Source organism: Ascaphus truei, chromosome 6 (assembly GCF_040206685.1).
Source record: "Ascaphus truei isolate aAscTru1 chromosome 6, aAscTru1.hap1, whole genome shotgun sequence".
NCBI classification, from domain to species: Eukaryota; Metazoa; Chordata; class Amphibia; order Anura; family Ascaphidae; genus Ascaphus; species Ascaphus truei.
In genome coordinates, this window is record NC_134488.1 from 43,498,895 (window position 1) to 43,518,036 (window position 19,142).

The window sequence follows — 19,142 nt, forward strand, 5'->3', positions numbered from 1 at the left end:
ACTTTTAACACATATGGTAGAGAATGCGGGCAGCATAATCAAAGGTCTTGGGGTATAGAAAAGTGTTGATGTAATAGCGCCTCCCGTGGTCAGTGTGAAGAATACACCTGAAGCACCGGAATGGAGGCTTTAATGTATATGTTGTGTAATGAGCCCGATCACACAAAAACAGTGTCCCTTCAGGCCTTACTTTGATGATGATTATTATGTGACCCCCAAGAGAGCAGTACAAGCAGCAAGAGGAATATTTTTTTCCAGCCAACCAAGCAACTGTAACAGAAAGCAAAGTGCTGGGGGGTCAAGGAAATTGTACTAGAGAGAAATGTCACTTTCCCCTGTGGAAAAGAAGCAGATTACCCAACAAAGAAAAGAAAGAAGAAAAAGAAAAGAGGTTCTCAATTTACCATGGAAGTTGCAGCAACATTAAACGATGACCTTTCACTCCAGGAAAGCTTGCTTCAGAAAGAAGCCAACATGTCCTGCAGCCTAGAGTGATTGACACAAAGAAAAGGAAGAAGAAAAAGAAAAGAGGTTCTCAATTTACCATGGAAGTTGCAGCAAAATATAAGATTGACCCTTCACTCCAGGAAAGCTTGTTTCAGAAAGAAGCCGAGGTGTTAGGCAGCCTAGAGTGACTGACACAACTACCCTGGTAATGGCTGCAAAGGAAAAGGATGAGCAGAAGAGTGATGAATCCATTAATCAGGCTAAAGATGTGTTAGCTCAGACACATCAATCAGCAAGGGATGACCTGATTTCATCCGTTAATGACTGGAAAAGGAGCTAGAACCTTACACCAAGCGTCTGTTCACAGATAACATTGAGTATGCATCGTTGGAGAAGACAGAGGGCCTCATTCAGAGAGGGTTGATAAAAATTATCACAAAGGCATTTAAAATGCTGTTTTTTGGGGTGTTGCTATCACGGTATTCAGAAAGGCTCGATTACCAGTGATAGCAAAATGCCCAAAACGGGCGAGTTGCTGCCAGCGAGAGCATCGAGCCTCTGAAAAGGCCTAAACCAGCGATTCATTTCTGCTGCAGAGAGAGTGGCTCTGAGAGAGCCGCCTCTCCCAGCTGAAATGTCGCCCGAAAATTATTTATTTATATATACATTTCTTTCATGTGTAGATGTGCATGGCGTCTCCGGAGCTGAACCGCGTTGGTTTCAGGTCCAGGGACCCCCTGCTACCTGAGATACAGGCACCTTTATGGGGTGCCGTTATATCCTATGCAAGGAAATGTCCCGGTCACGTGACGCGGGACATTTCAATGCAGAGGGATACCGGCATAAAGGTGCCTGTATCTCGGGAAGCATGGAGTCCCCGGACATAAAACCAACGTGGTTCAGCTGCGGAGACCCCCTGCACATCTACACTATGAAAGAAATGTATATTAATAAATATTGTAATAAACATCAATACACGCCCCCCCCTCCGCCCAAACCCATACAGTACAGTAATGGGCAAAATAACTATTATCCAGATATGGATAATAGATTATTTGCCAATTATTAAACACTGCATTAGCATACAAAAATAAAGTCAATAAATACAGTTATACTTACAACAACAGCAGGTCCCTCTGTCCTCCTTAGCATGAAAGCATATACAGTATATACATAATAAAGACATTCTAATGGACCCTAACCCCTTAATCACCTTAGCGGTTACTAACCGCTATAGTCATTAAGGGGTGAACACACGCTGACCCGATACAAACCCGGGAGGCCTAAGATTCCACCCTTGACTGACTATACCCACCATGTACCTATTTAGTAGTATAGTGGTACATCAAACCCATATAATAAAAATATGGGCATGATAAGTTTCTATAGCACTCAATAGGCACCCTAATTACAGTACATTAATACACAAGACACACAATAATAAAGCATAACTAAACTCCAATATACCACACCTCACTAAATAAAAACAGTAGCCAGCAAATCCAATCAATACAAGCAATAACAACATCAACAATGAATTAATTAAACCATTAACTAATCAAACCAATTAATTCCTAAACCAACTCAAAATGAATAGTAACACTAACCAATCAAAACAATTTATTACTACAACATTAATGAATTTAAACAGTAAAATAGAAAGAAAGAAATTCTAACAATATCTGAACTAACCATAAAACGCATTAGCTAACATAATATAATATTAACTACAAACGAACACCAATCGCAAACCTTTTATTAGCATGAAGCATGAAAAAATAAACAATCACATCCACATAATAAACTGAAATGAAACAAAGCAACAGCAATACCAAGCGAGAAATGCCCCCCAAATATTGTCATAATAATGTATTAATCTGTACCCTAAAGTGGTACAGATTAATATATTATCAGTCAATGTGCCTCCCCAAAAAATCAAAAAACACATCCAAAGAAAAAACCTGTAAAAAGGACATTTACAAACATTCAATATATTACTTACCATTAGAAGCGGTGGCCCTCCGACTCCCGGGGTAACAGGAAGCTCATGTCCCTTGAAGCCCTCCAACAGCATCCGATGCCATCCGCCATGAAGATCCGGATCAGGTACCCAAATCTTCTTTTTCCTTTTTTTAATCACCTTCTTCTATCTTCATCTGTAACCATTTCTTGATCTTCTTTATCTTCTATCTTCTTGTTGTAATCCAAAAAGCCCCATGGTAGATCCCAACCGATGTTGTCTCGTCGTCTTCTTGGGCTCAAATGAGGCATCACAGCCTTAAATAGGGCTTGTGACGTCACATTTAGCCTCAAAATGGTTAACAGCCACCTGATTGGCTGTTAAAACCATGTTCCGACTTTATTTTAATTTTTTTTGACATGACGTCACTTAAAGGGAATGATGCCAGCCAATCAGAATGGCTGTGCTTAATTTGCCTTTAAGATGACGTCACTAAATCCAAAATGGCCGGTGTCACAAGGTATTTCAGCCAATCAGAGTGTGGAATTGGTTCTCACGATCTGATTGGCTGAAATACTATGTGACGCCGGCTTCGTGACGTCATCTTAAAGGCAAATGAAGCACAGCTATTCTGATTGAATGGCATCATTCCCTTTAAGTGACGTCATGTCCAAAAAAAAAATTAAAGTCGTAACACGGTTTTAACAGCCAATTAGGTGGCTGTTAACCATTTTGAGGGTAAATGTGACTTCACAAGCCCTATTTAAGGCCGTGACGCCTCATTTGAGCCCAAGAAGCCGACGAGACAACATCGGTTGGGATTTACCATGTGGTTTTTTGGATTGACAGATGAAGAAAGAAGATAAAGAAGATCAAGAAATGGTTACAGATGAAGATAGAAGAAGGTGATTAAAGAAAGAAAAAAGAAGATTTGGGTACCTGATCCGGATCTTCATGGTGGATGGCATCGGATGCTGTTGGAGGCCTTCAAGGTACGTGAGCTTCCTGTTACTCCGGGAGTCGGAGGGCCACCGCTTCTAATGGTAAGTAATATATTGAATGTTTGTAAATGTCTCTTTTTACAGGTTTATTCATTGGATGTGTGTTTTGATTTTTTGGGGGAGGCACATTGACTGATAATATATTAATCTGTACCTCTTTAGGGTACAGATTAATACATTATTATGACAATATTTGGGGGGCATTTCTCGCTTGGTATTGCTGTTGCTTTTTTTCATTTCAGTTTATTATGTAGATGTGATTGTTTGTTTTTTCATGCTTAATGCTAATAAAAGGTTTGCGATTGGTGTTCATTTGTAGTTAATGTTGTATTATGTTAGCTACTGCGTTTTATGGTTATTTCAGATATTGTTAGAATTTCTTTCTTTGTATTTTAATGTTTAAATTCATTAATGTTGTAGTAATTAATTGTTTTGATTGGTTAGTGTTACTATTCATTTTGAGTTGGTTTAGGAATTAATTGGTTTGATTGGTTAATGGTTTAATTAATTCATTGTTGATGTTGTTATTGCTTGTATTGATTGGATTAGCTGGCTACTGTTTTTATTTAGTGAAGTGTGGTTTTTTGGAATTTAGTTATGTTTTATTATTGTGTGTCTTGTGTATTAATGTATTGTAATTAGGGTGCCATTTGAGTGCTATAGAGGCTTATCATGCCCATATTATTGTTATATGTGTATGATGTACCACTATTCTTCTCAATGAGTACAGTGTGGGTATAGTCAGTCCGGGGTGGGTGCTTAGGCCTCACGGCTGGGTGAAGGGGGTATTAGCCCTAAGGATGGGTGTCTAGACCTTGCGGGTGGGTAGCGGTTGGTTTAACCCCTTTATTACCTTAGCGGTATTAACCGCTAAGGTAATGAAGGGGTTAAGTCCCCCCGCAACCCCCCCGCAAGGCCTAAACAGCCACTAAAGGCCAAATTCCCCCTTCACCCACCCTCGCTAGCCACAGTAAGCCTGGCACGGGTGTTTAACCCCTTCATTGGCTTAGTGGTTACCCGCTAAGGTAATGAAGTTGCTGTAAATGCATTTTTCGTGCATCGGATGCATGCCGGGGGGCTCCGGTGCTGGTATTAATGGCTATCAGCTCCGAAGACCCCCGGCATCAATCGAGGCAGGAAAAGGGCCTGATTTTTTCTAAGTCCCGACACATCGCAGCTCATTGAGGCATCTCCCCACCAATTTACCTAAATTTTGAGGTGAATTGGATTTGGGGAGAAGATCGCCTTTTAGGACTGCGATAGGCCACAACAGCCGACTCGTGGGTATCTGAATCGCACGAGTTTATGATCCTCCCGAAAATGGTCGATAAGTGGATGATCGCCGCTCAATTGGCAATTTTCTTTTGATTATAAAATTTTGCGTCGGTACAGGCCGTTATCGAGCACTTATCGAGGCTTTCTGAATACGAGTAGCCATTTTGGTCAATAAGTGCTTGATAAGGGCCTTATCGAGGCTTTCTGAATGAGGCCCAGAGTGTCTCTTGTGTAGAGAGGATGTGGAGGATGTACTACTAATTTGGAGAGGTCAAACAATGATGCTGTGAAGATACAAAGTCTTGTCGACCAACTCATGTCTGACCAAATTCATAAAGTTTCTGATCTTTATAAAGTGTTGGACCTCCCAAATGGACACCTGAAGATCTACCTAATTATTTAAACATCTGATTCCAATTATACCCTTTAATTTAGCTGATAAAACCAAGGTTTCAATATCTTTTGCACATAACCTGACTGTTACTCATTGTTTGTCTATTTCACAGATCATTTTGTTTCAAAAGACATGGAATTGGTTCATATTAACACTCTCGGATATTTAAGGAAAGACTCGTTTTGATTCAAGAACATTATAATGGTTTTAAGTAATTATCATTGGGGTTCACAAACTTTTTCTCGCCACTGTATATGGGCAAAAGCAGTCCTGAAAATAAGGTATGAACATATTCGTACAATGTTGTAGTCATATTGAAAGGAAAACTCCAGGGAAGGGATAGAAAGTGATATTTTTTTGTGGCCAGTATTCCATGCCACTGTTCAGTACTTGTATGCACATATTGCTGACCTGCCTCCTGGAAATGCTGTAGGACTTTTGAGAACCGAAATAAAAAACCCACCAGTTTTTCCGTGATATCTGTGAAATTTATTTTCTGCATAAAAAGCTTGTGGAGGACTGGAAACATGTACAAGCTTTAAAAATAATACTGTACTTATCATATCCTAGGGAAGGAAGAAAAAGATGTACTGTAGCTGTTACATAAAATGGAGGCTGAGAGTGGATTTTAAAATGTGCATCTTGTAGAAAGATAAAGAGAAGACTTCTTCAGGAGTGGGGCATTTCTAAAGTAGGAGCTTGAGTGGAGTGCACTTAGCAAGTGTGAGGAGGCTGCTTGCATAAAGGGAAGTACAGTATGAGATTCAATGTATCCAGAATAAATACCTGAGAAGAATTGAGGAGCGTCAGAAGCCTTCTGGAATGAAAACCTGTGAGCTCAGGAACACAAAACTGAAAGATGAATTTGAGACCATGTGGAAGAATACATTGTCAGGTTTACAGACCGGTCATTTAAACAATCACAATACCAGTCAAGAAATTCTGCGGCAACTGAAAAGGAAATGAGCAATGAAGGATGTTCTATAAATGAGACATTAATTAGTGTAAAAAAGGTTTAGGAAATTATGGGAAATGACTTTTAGATGAATTTGAAGTATTATGAGCACTTGGTTCTCATTTAAATTCAACACAATATATGTTAGCCAAGGATATTATTATAATAATAAGATACAGGATCTTGGTTTCTCATTGTTAGATAATGTAGATGCAGTGATTATGTTAGAAGGGAGCATTATGCTGAAACTTGCTGTCAGGAATTGCTGTGCAGGATGAAATAGGCTGAAAAAGAGTCACATATCACCTTTGTTTCAGTTGGACATTAAGCTTTTGTTATTGGAGAAATAGCGGAAATGTTTCAGATGATGCATGAGAAGTTTATCCTAGAGAATGACCTAGAGAGTGATGTGTTTGTTTTAATAGAAGGACAATGTAATTACCACAGTTCAGGTAACAATTGCCCCAAAAATGTAGAGTATGCAAAAGTTGAACTACAAATATTTTTTTCCATGGTAGAAAACAGGTTAGGGGGGAAAACCAAGAAAGTGCTCATTTATATCCAGGGTCACTCATGCCACCAAGTCTGAGCTGCAGGGAGGATACAGTATGTGACAGCCCCAGGGAGATGTTCTGTGTAAATGGGCGTATCACTATTGTCAGCCATCTGAGTCCGGCGGCTGATGTCAGATTTCTGAGAGGGAGAGCCTGAATTGTCAAAGTAAAAGTGGTTGTCTATTCTAACGACTGTACATAACCCTGACATCCCTTTGTAGAAAATAATTTAATAACCATTCCTTAGCTAAATTAATACAACCCCTCTGCATCCCATCCTGGAAGAACTGGGGTCAGAGATTTTCAACCCAACAGACTAAAAGGAAAAATATGTTGTGATGTATACACAGAAAATGTACGAAATGGTCTAAGGTCGAACATTCCATCCATCTACTATATATTTGTGAAATCACTGTATGTCTGCGTCCCAAGGGTCAATCGCATTGGACCTTGGGCCTGTCACTCCTGCTCAGGCCATGCCCGCCCCCGCACACCTCTCATTGGCCTACGTCCAACACCAATGCCACACTGTCCCACCCCTCACTGACTCTCATTGGCCTGCGTCCAATGCCCGCCCCCGCACACCTCTCATTGGCCTGCGTTCCACCCCTCACTGACTCTCATTGGCCTGCGTCCAATGCCCGCCCCCGCACACCTCTCATTGGCCTGCGTCCCACCCCTCACTGACTCTCATTGGCCTGCGTCCAATGCCCGCCCCCGCACACCTCTCATTGGCCTGCGTCCCACCCCTCACTGACTCTCATTGGCCTGCTTTTCACAGCTATCAAAACCTTCACGTCTGCTACCACAGACTGCCGAATCAGGTACAGCAGTGTTTCCCAAACTGTGCGCGCGCCGCGGCTTGGCTAGAGGGGCGCCGCGATCAGGGCCGCCAGCAGCGGGAAACAAGGGCTGCTAGCTCATTTAAAAAAAAAAAAAAACCTCTGAGGGGAAGCAGAGGAGCGGTCACGTGACCGCTCCCATCCAATGGGGCTGCAGCCTGCCCGGCATTGCAACTGCAGAGCCACCAGACAGCACCAAACAAGGTAGGTGTGTGTGTGTGTGTGTGTGTGTGTGTGTGTGTGTGTGTGTGTGTGTGTGTGTGTGTGTGTGTGTGTGTGTGTGTGTGTGTGTGTGTGTGTGTGTGTGTGTGTGTAAAACGGGCTGCAGGGTGTGTGTGAAAAACGGCCTGCAGGGTGTGTGTGTGTGTATATATATATGTGTGGTGTGTGTGTATATATGTGTGGTGTGTGTGTGTGTGTGTGTATATATATATGTATATATGTGTGTGTATGTATGTGTGGTGTGTGTGTATATATATATATATATATAATGTGTGGTGTGTATATATGTATGTGTGGTGTATATATATATATATATATATATATATATATATATATATGATATACAGCTAAACCCCGTTATAACGCGCCTCGTTATACCGCGATTCGGTTATAACGCGGTTTTCCCGTGGCTCCCGTTTTTTTTTTAAAAAAAAAAAAAAAAAAAAAAAAATTTAAAAAAAAAATTTTTTTTACATTTTTTTTTTTGCACACTGCACACACTCACTGCACACACACTGCTCATTGCTCACACTGCCACACTGCACACACACTGCACACTGCACACACACTGCTCATTGCTCACACTGACACACTGCACACACTCACTGCACACACACTGCTCATTGCTCACTGCCACACTGCAGACACACTGCACACTGCACACACACTGCTCATTGCTCACACTGACACACTGCACACACACTGACCACACTCACGCACACTCACACACACTTACGCACACTCACGCACACTTACGCACACTTACAGACACTCACACACACTCACACACACACACACACACACTTACACACACTTAGACACTCACACACACTCACACACACTTACACACACTTACACACACTTAGACACTCACAGACACACACTCACACACACTCACACACACTTACACACTCACAGACACTCACAGACACTCACACACACTTAGACACTCACAGACACTCACAGACACTCACAGACACTCACAGACACTCACACACACTCACACACACTTACACACTCACAGACACTCACACACACTCACACACACTTACACACACTTACACACACACTCAGACACTTACCCACACTCACACACCCATATACACACACACACTTTCTCTCCCATATATACATACACACACACTCTCTCACTCTACACAGACGGGCCGCGACCAGCACCACCACCCGCTCCCCCCCCTCCTCCCGCGCAGGCAGCGGGAGCACCGGGGACAGCGGTGGGGAGAAGAAACCCCCCGCTACAACCTCCATGCAGGCAGCATGGTTCTGAGGTAAGCGGCGACCTGAGGGGACATCCCCACTCCCATCTCCTGCCCCGCGGCCTGTCCCGAGGTGACAGGGGGAAGCGGGGACAGGAGAGACATCCCCGCTCCCATCTCCTGCCCCGCGGCCTGTCCCGAGGTGACAGGGGGAAGCGGGGACAGGAGGGACATCCCCGCTCCCATCTCCTGCCCCGCGGCCTGTCCCGAGGTGACAGGGGGAAGCGGGGACAGGAGAGACATCCCCGCTCCCATCTCCTGCCCCGCGGCCTGTCCCGAGGTGACAGGGGGAAGCGGGGACAGGAGAGACATCCCCGCTCCCATCTCCTGCCCCGCGGCCTGTCCCGCGGTGACAGGGGGAAGCGGGGAGCGGAGGGACATGCCCGCTCCCATCTCCTGTCCCGCGGGATGAATATGCGCTAAAGCGCGGCGGCCATTTTTTTTCTCGCGACCCCGTTAGTAACGCGGTGGTCTCGGGGTGGACCCCGAGACCCGCGTTATAACGGGGTTTAGCTGTATATATATATGTATGTGTGGTGTATATATATGTGTGGTGTGTGTGTGTGTGTACTGTATGTATGTATATATAGATATATATATATATATGTATGTGTGATATATATATATATATATATATATATATGTGTGTGTGTGTGTGTGTGTGTGTGTGTGTATATATGTATGTGTGGTGTATATGGATGTGTGTGATGTGTGTGTGGTGTGTGCGTGTGAATATATTTATCAAAGTTGCACAATGTTAATAAATAATTTATTCTCACATGTCTTTTTTTTTTTTCATTTTTAAATATTATATAATGTACACACACACACACACACACACACACACACACACACACACACACACACACACACACACACACTGACAGCTACCAAGTGACAAACACACACACACACACACACTGACAGCTACCAAGTGACAAACACACACAGTGATACCCGCCTACCAAGCGCGCTTGCTGTCTCCTCTGCCAGGCAGCGCTGATTACAGATGCAGGGGCTTTGTGCATCTGTTCAGCCCGGCTCAGCGACGCTGAGAGAGGGAGGCCCGGCGCGCACGCTGGAGGAGCAGCACCGGGAGACTGAGAGAGAGAGTGAGGTCAGAGAGAGAGTGATGTCAGAGAGAGAGAGAGAGTGAGGTCAGAGAGAGAGAGAGTGAGGTCAGAGAGAGTGAGTGAGGTCAGAGAGAGAGAGAGAGGTCAGAGAGAGAGAGAGAGAGGTCAGAGAGAGAGAGTGAGGTCAGAGAGAGAGAGAGAGAGAGAGAGAGAGTGAGGTCAGAGAGAGAGTGAGGTCAGAGAGAGAGAGAGTGAGGTCAGAGAGAGAGTGAGGTCAGAGAGAGAGAGTGTGAGGTCAGAGAGAGTGTGAGGTCAGAGAGAGAGAGGTCTGAGAGAGAGAGAGTGAGAGAGAGAGAGAGGTCAGAGAGAGAGAGAGAGTGAGGTCAGAGAGAGAGTGAGGTCAGAGAGAGTGAGGTCAGAGAGAGAGAGTGAGGTCAGAGAGAGTGAGAGTGTGTGAGGGAGACACCAACTGCGCACTGCAACTGTTAGGTATGTATATACACCTTTGTTTTTACTTTGGGCGCCGCGGAAAAATCCTGGTCGCCTTGGGGAGCCTTGAAAAAATTCTGATTGCCTTGGGGAGCCTTGAACCGAAAAAGTTTGGGAACCACTGAGGTACAGAATCTACACACAACGCACAAACAGAGCACACACACACATTCACACAACACCAAACACTGCAGACTGCCTCTTCAAACCCCCCCTCCCCTCCACGCCACACATCTCCCTCCCGCAACCGGACCGCGAGGCCGCGGCCTCCACTCACACACCATGGCAACGATGTCCCTCCCCCTATCCCGCTACCTCACACAGTGTAGCTCCCGCGAACCGCACAGCACGCCACATCTCCTGCACCTCACACAGCTCCCTACCGCAACCGGACCGCGAGGCCCCCTACCCCGCTACACCATGCCACCAATGTCCCTCCCCCTAGCCCGCTAACTCATACAGTGTAGCTCCCGCGAACCGCACAGCACGCCTCACATCTCCTGCACCTCACACATCTCCCTACCGCAACCGGACCGCGAGGCCCCCTACCCCGCTACACCATGCCACCAATGTCCCTCCCCCTATCCCGCTACCTCACACAGTGTAGCTCCCGCGGACCGCACAGCACGCCTCACATCTCCTGCACCTCACACATCTCCCTCCGCAACCGGACCGCGAGGCCCCCTACCCCGCTACACCATGCCACCAATGTCCCTCCCCCATCCCGCTACCTCACACAGTGTAGCTCCCGCGGACCGCACAGCACGCCTCACATCTCCTGCACCTCACACATCTCCCTACCGCAACCGGACCGCGAGGCCCCCTACCCCGCTACACCATGCCACCAATGTCCCTCCCCCTATCCCGCTACCTCACACAGTGTAGCTCCCGCGGACCGCACAGCACGCCTCACATCTCCTGCACCTCACACATCTCCCTCCGCAACCGGACCGCGAGGCCCCCTACCCCGCTACACCATGCCACCAATGTCCCTCCCCCTATCCCGCTAGCTCACACAGTGTAGCTCCCGCGAACCGCACAGCACGCCTCACATCTCCTGCACCTCACACATCTCCCTACCGCAACCGGACCGCGAGGCCCCCTACCCCGCTACACCATGCCACCAATGTCCCTCCCCCTATCCCGCTACCTCACACAGTGTAGCTCCCGCGGACCGCACAGCACGCCTCACATCTCCTGCACCTCACACATCTCCCTCCGCAACCGGACCGCGAGGCCCCCTACCCCGCTACACCATGCCACCAATGTCCCTCCCCCTATCCCGCTACCTCACACAGTGTAGCTCCCGCGAACCGCACAGCACGCCTCACATCTCCTGCACCTCACACATCTCCCTACCGCAACCGGACCGCGAGGCCCCCTACCCCGCTACACCATGCCACCAATGTCCCTCCCCCTATCCCGCTACCTCACACAGTGTAGCTCCCGCGGACCGCACAGCACGCCTCACATCTCCTGCACCTCACACATCTCCCTCCGCAACCGGACCGCGAGGCCCCCTACCCCGCTACACCATGCCACCAATGTCCCTCCCCCTATCCCGCTACCTCACACAGTGTAGCTCCCGCGGACCGCACAGCACGCCTCATCTCCTGCACCTCACACAGCTCCCTACCGCAACCAGACCGCGAGGCCCCCTACCCCGCTACACCATGCCACCAATGTCCCTCCCCCTATCCCGCTAGCTCACACAGTGTAGCTCCCGCGAACCGCACAGCACGCCTCACATCTCCTGCACCTCACACATCTCCCTACCGCAACCGGACCGCGAGGCCCCCTACCCCGCTACACCATGCCACCAATGTCCCTCCCCCTATCCCGCTACCTCACACAGTGTAGCTCCCGCGGACCGCACAGCACGCCTCACATCTCCTGCACCTCACACATCTCCCTACCGCAACCGGACCGCGAGGCCGCGGCCTACACTCACACACCATGGCAACGATGTCCCTCCCCCTATCCCGCTACCTCACACAGTGTAGCTCCCGCGAACCGCACAGCACGCCACATCTCCTGCACCTCACGCAGCTCCCTACCGCAACCGGACCGCGAGGCCGCGGCCTACACTCACACACCATGGCAACGATGTCCCTCCCCCTATCCCGCTACCTCACACAGTGTAGCTCCCGCGGACCGCACAGCACGCCTCATCTCCTGCACCTCACACAGCTCCCTACCGCAACCGGACCGCGAGGCCGCGGCCTACACTCACACACCATGCCACCAATGTTCCTCCCCCTATCCCGCTACCTCACACAGTGTATGACAACACCTACCACTGGAAATCAGATGTTCGTTGAAATAAAATATGTTTTCCTAACTATTTTACTGTCTGTATAATGTACACAACACTCACCCACACAAAACCCCCTCATACACACACACACACACGCAAACATCCTGTCATTCTATGCCACACACTACACTCAAAAACATGCCATTTTTAACATGTGTATGACCAACAACACGCACTCACACACGTCACACACACAACATGCCTCATACACACACACACGCCATCACACACCAGCAACACACACACATGCTCTCACACACACCACACACCATGCCACCGATGTCACTCCCGCTATCCCGCTACCTCACACACTCTACCTCCTGCGGAACAACCAGCACGCCTGACATCTCCTGCACCTCACACATCTCCCTCCGCAACCGGACCGCGACGCCGCGGACTACAGTCAAACAGCATGCCACCAATGTCACTCCCGCTACCTCACACACTGTATGACAACACCTACCACTGAAACTCAGCTGTTCCTTACAATAAAATATGTTTTCCTAACAATTTCACTGTCTGTATAATTTATTCTAAAACACTTCTCACACCACCACTCACACACAACACTCACCCACACAAAACCCCCTCATACACACACACACACACACACACACACGCAAACATCCTGTCATTCTATGCCACACATAACAACAAATCACACCTCACCTTCACCCTCATAATACACACACTACACTCAAAAACATGCAATTTACAACATGTCTATGACCAACAACACGCACTCACACACGTCACACACACAACATGCGTCATACACACACACATGCCATCACACACGCCACATACACACATGCTCTCACACACACCACACACCATCACACACAACACACACACAAATACACAAACACATGCACACACACACGCACTCAGTAACGCCACACGCCCTCAACCACGCAACACACGTACTCACACACACACACCAACCTCCTCTGCTGATACAACACACAAAACAACACTTCAACATAACCTTAACTACCACACACAACACAACCACCACTAAACAAACACACACACCCAACCCACTGTTCCAATTACCTACCCTTCACCATACACACTACACTGAATACAATGCACATTTACACGTCTCACCACCCACTCCCATTGCACATCAACATCCCACCACACACAAACATGTACAACAACACAACACCTCCGCTACTAACACACCTAGCACAATAAATCACCTCTTCCTTTCAATAACATATTTTACACAAAACATTACTATTTACACATCTGTCTAATTTATTGCACACAAACACTCAACTAACCAACACTGACACACACACTCACACACCACACACTCACTATCACATCACACACTCACTCATCCACACACACACCCCACACAATCAACAATCACACACAATAATTACATACACACACTATTCTGCCACACACACAGCCAACATTAACACAAAACAAAAACACACAACATTTCAACACCTACACAAACGCACACCAAACCCTCACCTCACACAGTGTAGCTCCCGCGAACCGCACAGCACGCCTCACATCTCCTGCACCTCACACATCTCCCTACCGCAACCGGACCGCGAGGCCCCCTACCCGCTACACCATGCCACCAATGTCCCTATCCCTATCCCGCTACCTCACATGAGTGAAGATATACTTCACAAAGCACAGAGACACAACCCATCACTCAATGTTACCTTTTCACCTGACATTTTCAACGAGGTACTCATATTGTTAGAAGATACATGTCTCTCTATCAATAACAAAACACTACTTCAATTAGGTCTAGAAGCTCCCCAACGTCATCATCACGATGTACTCAATACAGACCTTATGCGAGAGAAACAATACAATATTTCCATACTACAAGAATATGTTGCCACAAGAAAACCAATGTTAATTCCACAACAACTTAACACCTATGACAACATCATGCAGCACATAAACAACGAACAAGGTGCAATCCTGTTTCTTGATGCTCCAGGTGGAACAGGCAAAACATTTCTCATAAATTTACTCCTTGCAGAAATAAGAATGCACAATCATGTTGCACTTGCACTTGCATCATCTGGCATTGCAGCCACTCTTATGGATGGAGGAAGAACTGTGCACTCAGCTCTTAAATTACCACTAAACATTGCTCATGAAGAAAACCCAACATGTAATATTACCAAGACATCTGGCCAAGCCCGTGTTCTTCAAATTTGCAAACTTATTGTTTGGGATGTGTGTACCATGGCGCATAAAAAAGCACTTCAAGCCCTTAATAGAACCTTGCAAGACTTGCGTAACAATAAACAAATAATGGGTGGTGCTGTCATTCTTTTAGCTGGTGATTTCAGACAAACACTTCCAGTCATACCACGATCCACACCAGCAGACGAACTTCATGCATGCCTTAAATCCTCTATTTTATGGCGACATGTCAAACATTTTCCATTAACAACCAATATGCGAGTCCAACTTCTCGGCCACTCAAATGAACAACTTTTTGCACACACACTTCTTCAAATAGGTGAAGGCACTTTACCTACTGACTTAACATCAGGTGAAATTGCTTTTCCCACACATTTTTGTCACATGATGACATCACTTGAAGATCTCATACATCACGTCTATCCAAATCTCTTACACAATTACACAAACCACCAGTGGCTCTGTGAAAGAGCCATCCTTGCTGCCAAAAATACTTCTGTCAATGACATCAATCATCAAATTCAAGACATTATTCCAAACACAATTACTCAATACAACTCAATCTATACAGTTGTGGATTGCGATGAAGCCGTTAACTATCCACCTGAATTCCTACACTCCCTCGAACCATCAGGGATGCCACCACATCATCTTCGCCTCAAAGTTGGAGCACCCATCATGCTACTTCGCAACCTACACACACCTAACCTTTGTAATGGAACCAGATTGTGCATAAAAACATTGATGCCCAACCTAATTGAAGCTACTATCTTAACTGACAACGCCAAAGGCCAAGATGTCTTCATCCCCCGCATTCCACTCATTCCTACAGACATGCCTTTTACTTTCAAACGGCTACAGTTCCCCATCAAACTAGCTTTTGCTATCACCATTAACAAAGCACAAGGACAATCTATAAAGTGCACTGGTATCAACTTAGAATCACCATGTTTCTCCCACGGCCAGTTATATGTTGCGTGCTCTAGAGTTGGATCCCCCCAACAATTGTACATCTTTGCTCCAACTGGAACTACCAAAAATGTCGTTTACAAACAAGCATTACAATGAACATTGACTTTCCTCAATTTCCATGAACTCTACATATTGCCATAAGAAATTACAAAAAAATGAAAGACACTCAATACACTACTGTCATCTTTTATTACTACATTATTTTACAACACACACTTTAACATTACATCAAATACACTCCTCTCAACAATGGACATTCACATCTTTCAAGAAGCATTTCCAACAATAACATTTTCAAAAATAACTACCGTAACAACTAACATACACTTCAAACATTTGCCCTCATATACATGTGCTTTCTACTACTGTTGATTTACAAACACAATTCTAACTAATATTACATAACATTGGCATCACATTACAACTTTCACATACAACATTTACACATACTTATTCACACTTCACATCCCGGGCAACGCCGGGTTTCTCAGCTAGTAGGTATATAAAGCAAGAAATAAAATGCCTTTAATGTTTATTTGTTTTGACAGTGAGAACTGGAAGAAAAGGGAAGATAAACTCCGTAGAGCCGTGAAACAAGTCCTAAAATGTGATGTCTTGAAAAGTAACCCATTTGAGCCTGAAGTCCTGCCACCAGCAGATTGCGTGCTCTGCTGCCTCTGCTTGGAATCTGCCTGCAATGATGCAGAGTCTTATCGCAATACCCTGAAACATTTCTATGACCTGATCAAGCCCGGTGGTCACTTAATCATTCTGAGTGTACTAAATTCTTCCTTTTACTATGTCGGCCAAAAGTGTTTTTATGCAAAGACCACAAAAAAGGAAGACCTGGAACTGGATTTTAAAGGGGCTGGTTATGAAATTGAGAAACTGGAGGTACTTTCACGTGAAGACCTGTCAGCTTTAAAAATGTGTGATTATGATGGTTATTACTTTGTTCATGCTCGTAAACCTCACAATCTGTAAGCCCCTCACACATCAATACTATAAGCTTCTTAAAATGCAGGTGTTAGGTGAGCAAAAAAAGAAGGGGCATTTTAGTAGCTTATCAATAAAATAAGCAAAATGTTGGAAATGTTGAATATGTTGGCCATACCATTCATACCATATGTTGGCCGTACCATTCATTCGCTTACACATATGCCAACATTTTATAATCCATGCTAAGTCTTAGTTCACCTGATTGTATATGATGTGCTAAGACTTAGCACGATTTAGTAAATTTGGGGAATTATGTTTTTTTTAATGTATATTGGTGTATTAAGCAATGTTGCAGCCTCGCCAGCACTGAAAACACAAGGGGATTATTTACTAAGTGGTGCAAAGCTATAAAACACTACATGAGCCTATAAGACACCTTGTGTGTTATTTACTAAAGCAAAACTGATGCAAAGACTGCAAAAGAATTGCACCAGATTTATCACAGGAAAAACTCCCTTTCAATGGGATTTCTTTCTTTGATGAATATTGCTCGGTTTATTGCACTGGTTCTGCCCAACGTCTGCAGCTGGGAGACTGTAGTAATTAGACGCTCTTATGGCTCATTCATAAAGTGTGTTATGGGTTCTGAGTAAGAGCAACGAAGAAATATTCATTTTACATTTTCATTTAACATAGGGTTAAAAATACCATGAAATTCACATATACGCTTTGCAATACTTTGTTACATTGAGCACGTGGTTAGATATTTTAGATAACACTTTGGGGCGTACTAAGCAGTGTGATTTCCTAAGAGACCTCCTGGCCCATTCAAGTTAACGTGTCTTATGTTCACAAAGTCAAACCGTAATCCGGTCTATGGCTGCAATTCAACACGATGTCTTCCCCACGTGCTGGAGAAGGGGGACTTAGCCCATATCGCCTGTTGTGAAGCTGTACTGTAGGTCCATGCTTTCTAAGTGGTACTGCTCTATAAGACGGCTTCCAACTCTGGCAGTTAGCTTGCAGCACAATTCAAGTGAATTTGCTAAATAATACTTAAACATGTATTTTGTTAAAATTGTATAAATGTTTTACTAGGAAGTAATACATTGAGAGTTACCTCTCGTTTTCATGTATGTCCTGGGCACAGAGATATGATAATACTTGGTTTCATGAAATAAAATAGTCTTCTGGTTAACGTAGAAATATTTAAGCTTTTCAGATTTCCTCTATATTTAGATGATATACATGGCGGGTTAAAGCACTCTTATTGGTTTTGATCATCTCTCTGTTTCTCGAACCTTTTGTCTCTAATTCTCTCGGCATGTGCCAGGCAAGATATTACCTATCAGACAAATCTGTAAATGTGCGGAGAAGAGCTCTGCTTGATTATGAATAAACCTTATTTGCATCATCAGTGATTGTTGTGTTATTTCTTGTGCTAAACATTAAATACATCACAATAGGATGGTTAATGACCACCGTGACAACTGGTTAGCCTCTTTTCTCGTCACCCGTTTTGTCTATTGATGAGACACCCCTGATTTATATTTGTAATGTATCTTCTTCTACAAGTAAGCTGTTTCTGTTCAATGCTAGTCAGTAAAAGATGAAGGTTATTATTTCCTACCAAATCTGCCTATGACGGAATTAATAATAAATATTCATAAATATGCTGAGAAATTACAGTATGGAATACTTATTTATGCTAAATGTTCATGACGTCCGACCTTTATAGCGTCCATGGCCCCTGATCCAAATAATGTGAAGATGTTTTTCCAATGTGTTGGGAAATTAGCCCTATGTTTGCCAATTTATAATTGAGTTGTGTAAATAGGAGGAGTAAGAGACGAGTTACCGGACATTATTATGGGGGATGTGGATAAGTGTAACAAACTGGGGCATTGCTCCGAAGCTGGTGCATATTACGCCATTTTAATATTGTGTGACTTTGCATCAATGTATCAATCTTTGCTCCATTTTCTTTTCCTATTACTCCACAGTGCAGAGAAAACCAGGGACCAAAGGGGTTAAGGAAGGGGGGGCAGGGTGCCTAGGGGTGGCAGATTTTCTGCCGGTTCTTCTAAACAAACCTTTTGTGAGATGTCCAGTTCCAGATATCCTTACATTTAGAATAAATCCTGACACCTACTGTACTTTGTATACTCAGCAGATGTCTTCTCCTGCTGAGTTGGAACTAGGTACTACAGTATTTAAATGAATTGAGCAGAACTC

At 44.9% G+C, this 19,142-nt stretch overlaps 1 protein-coding gene across 6 annotated transcripts in view; it reads left to right on the plus strand.

The window, feature by feature from the left end:
- The window catches only part of LOC142496944 (nicotinamide N-methyltransferase-like), a 121,139-nt gene extending 102,815 nt beyond the window's left edge, over positions 1–18,324 (plus strand). For all 6 annotated transcript variants that reach the window (XM_075604066.1, XM_075604065.1, XM_075604063.1 and 3 more), the window contains exon 4: positions 16,517–18,324. In XM_075604066.1, coding sequence (XP_075460181.1) covers positions 16,517–16,952 — 436 coding nt within the window. In that variant the 3' untranslated portion in view covers positions 16,953–18,324. The remainder of the gene's footprint in view (positions 1–16,516) is intronic.
- The last annotated feature ends 818 nt before the right edge of the window (positions 18,325–19,142 follow it).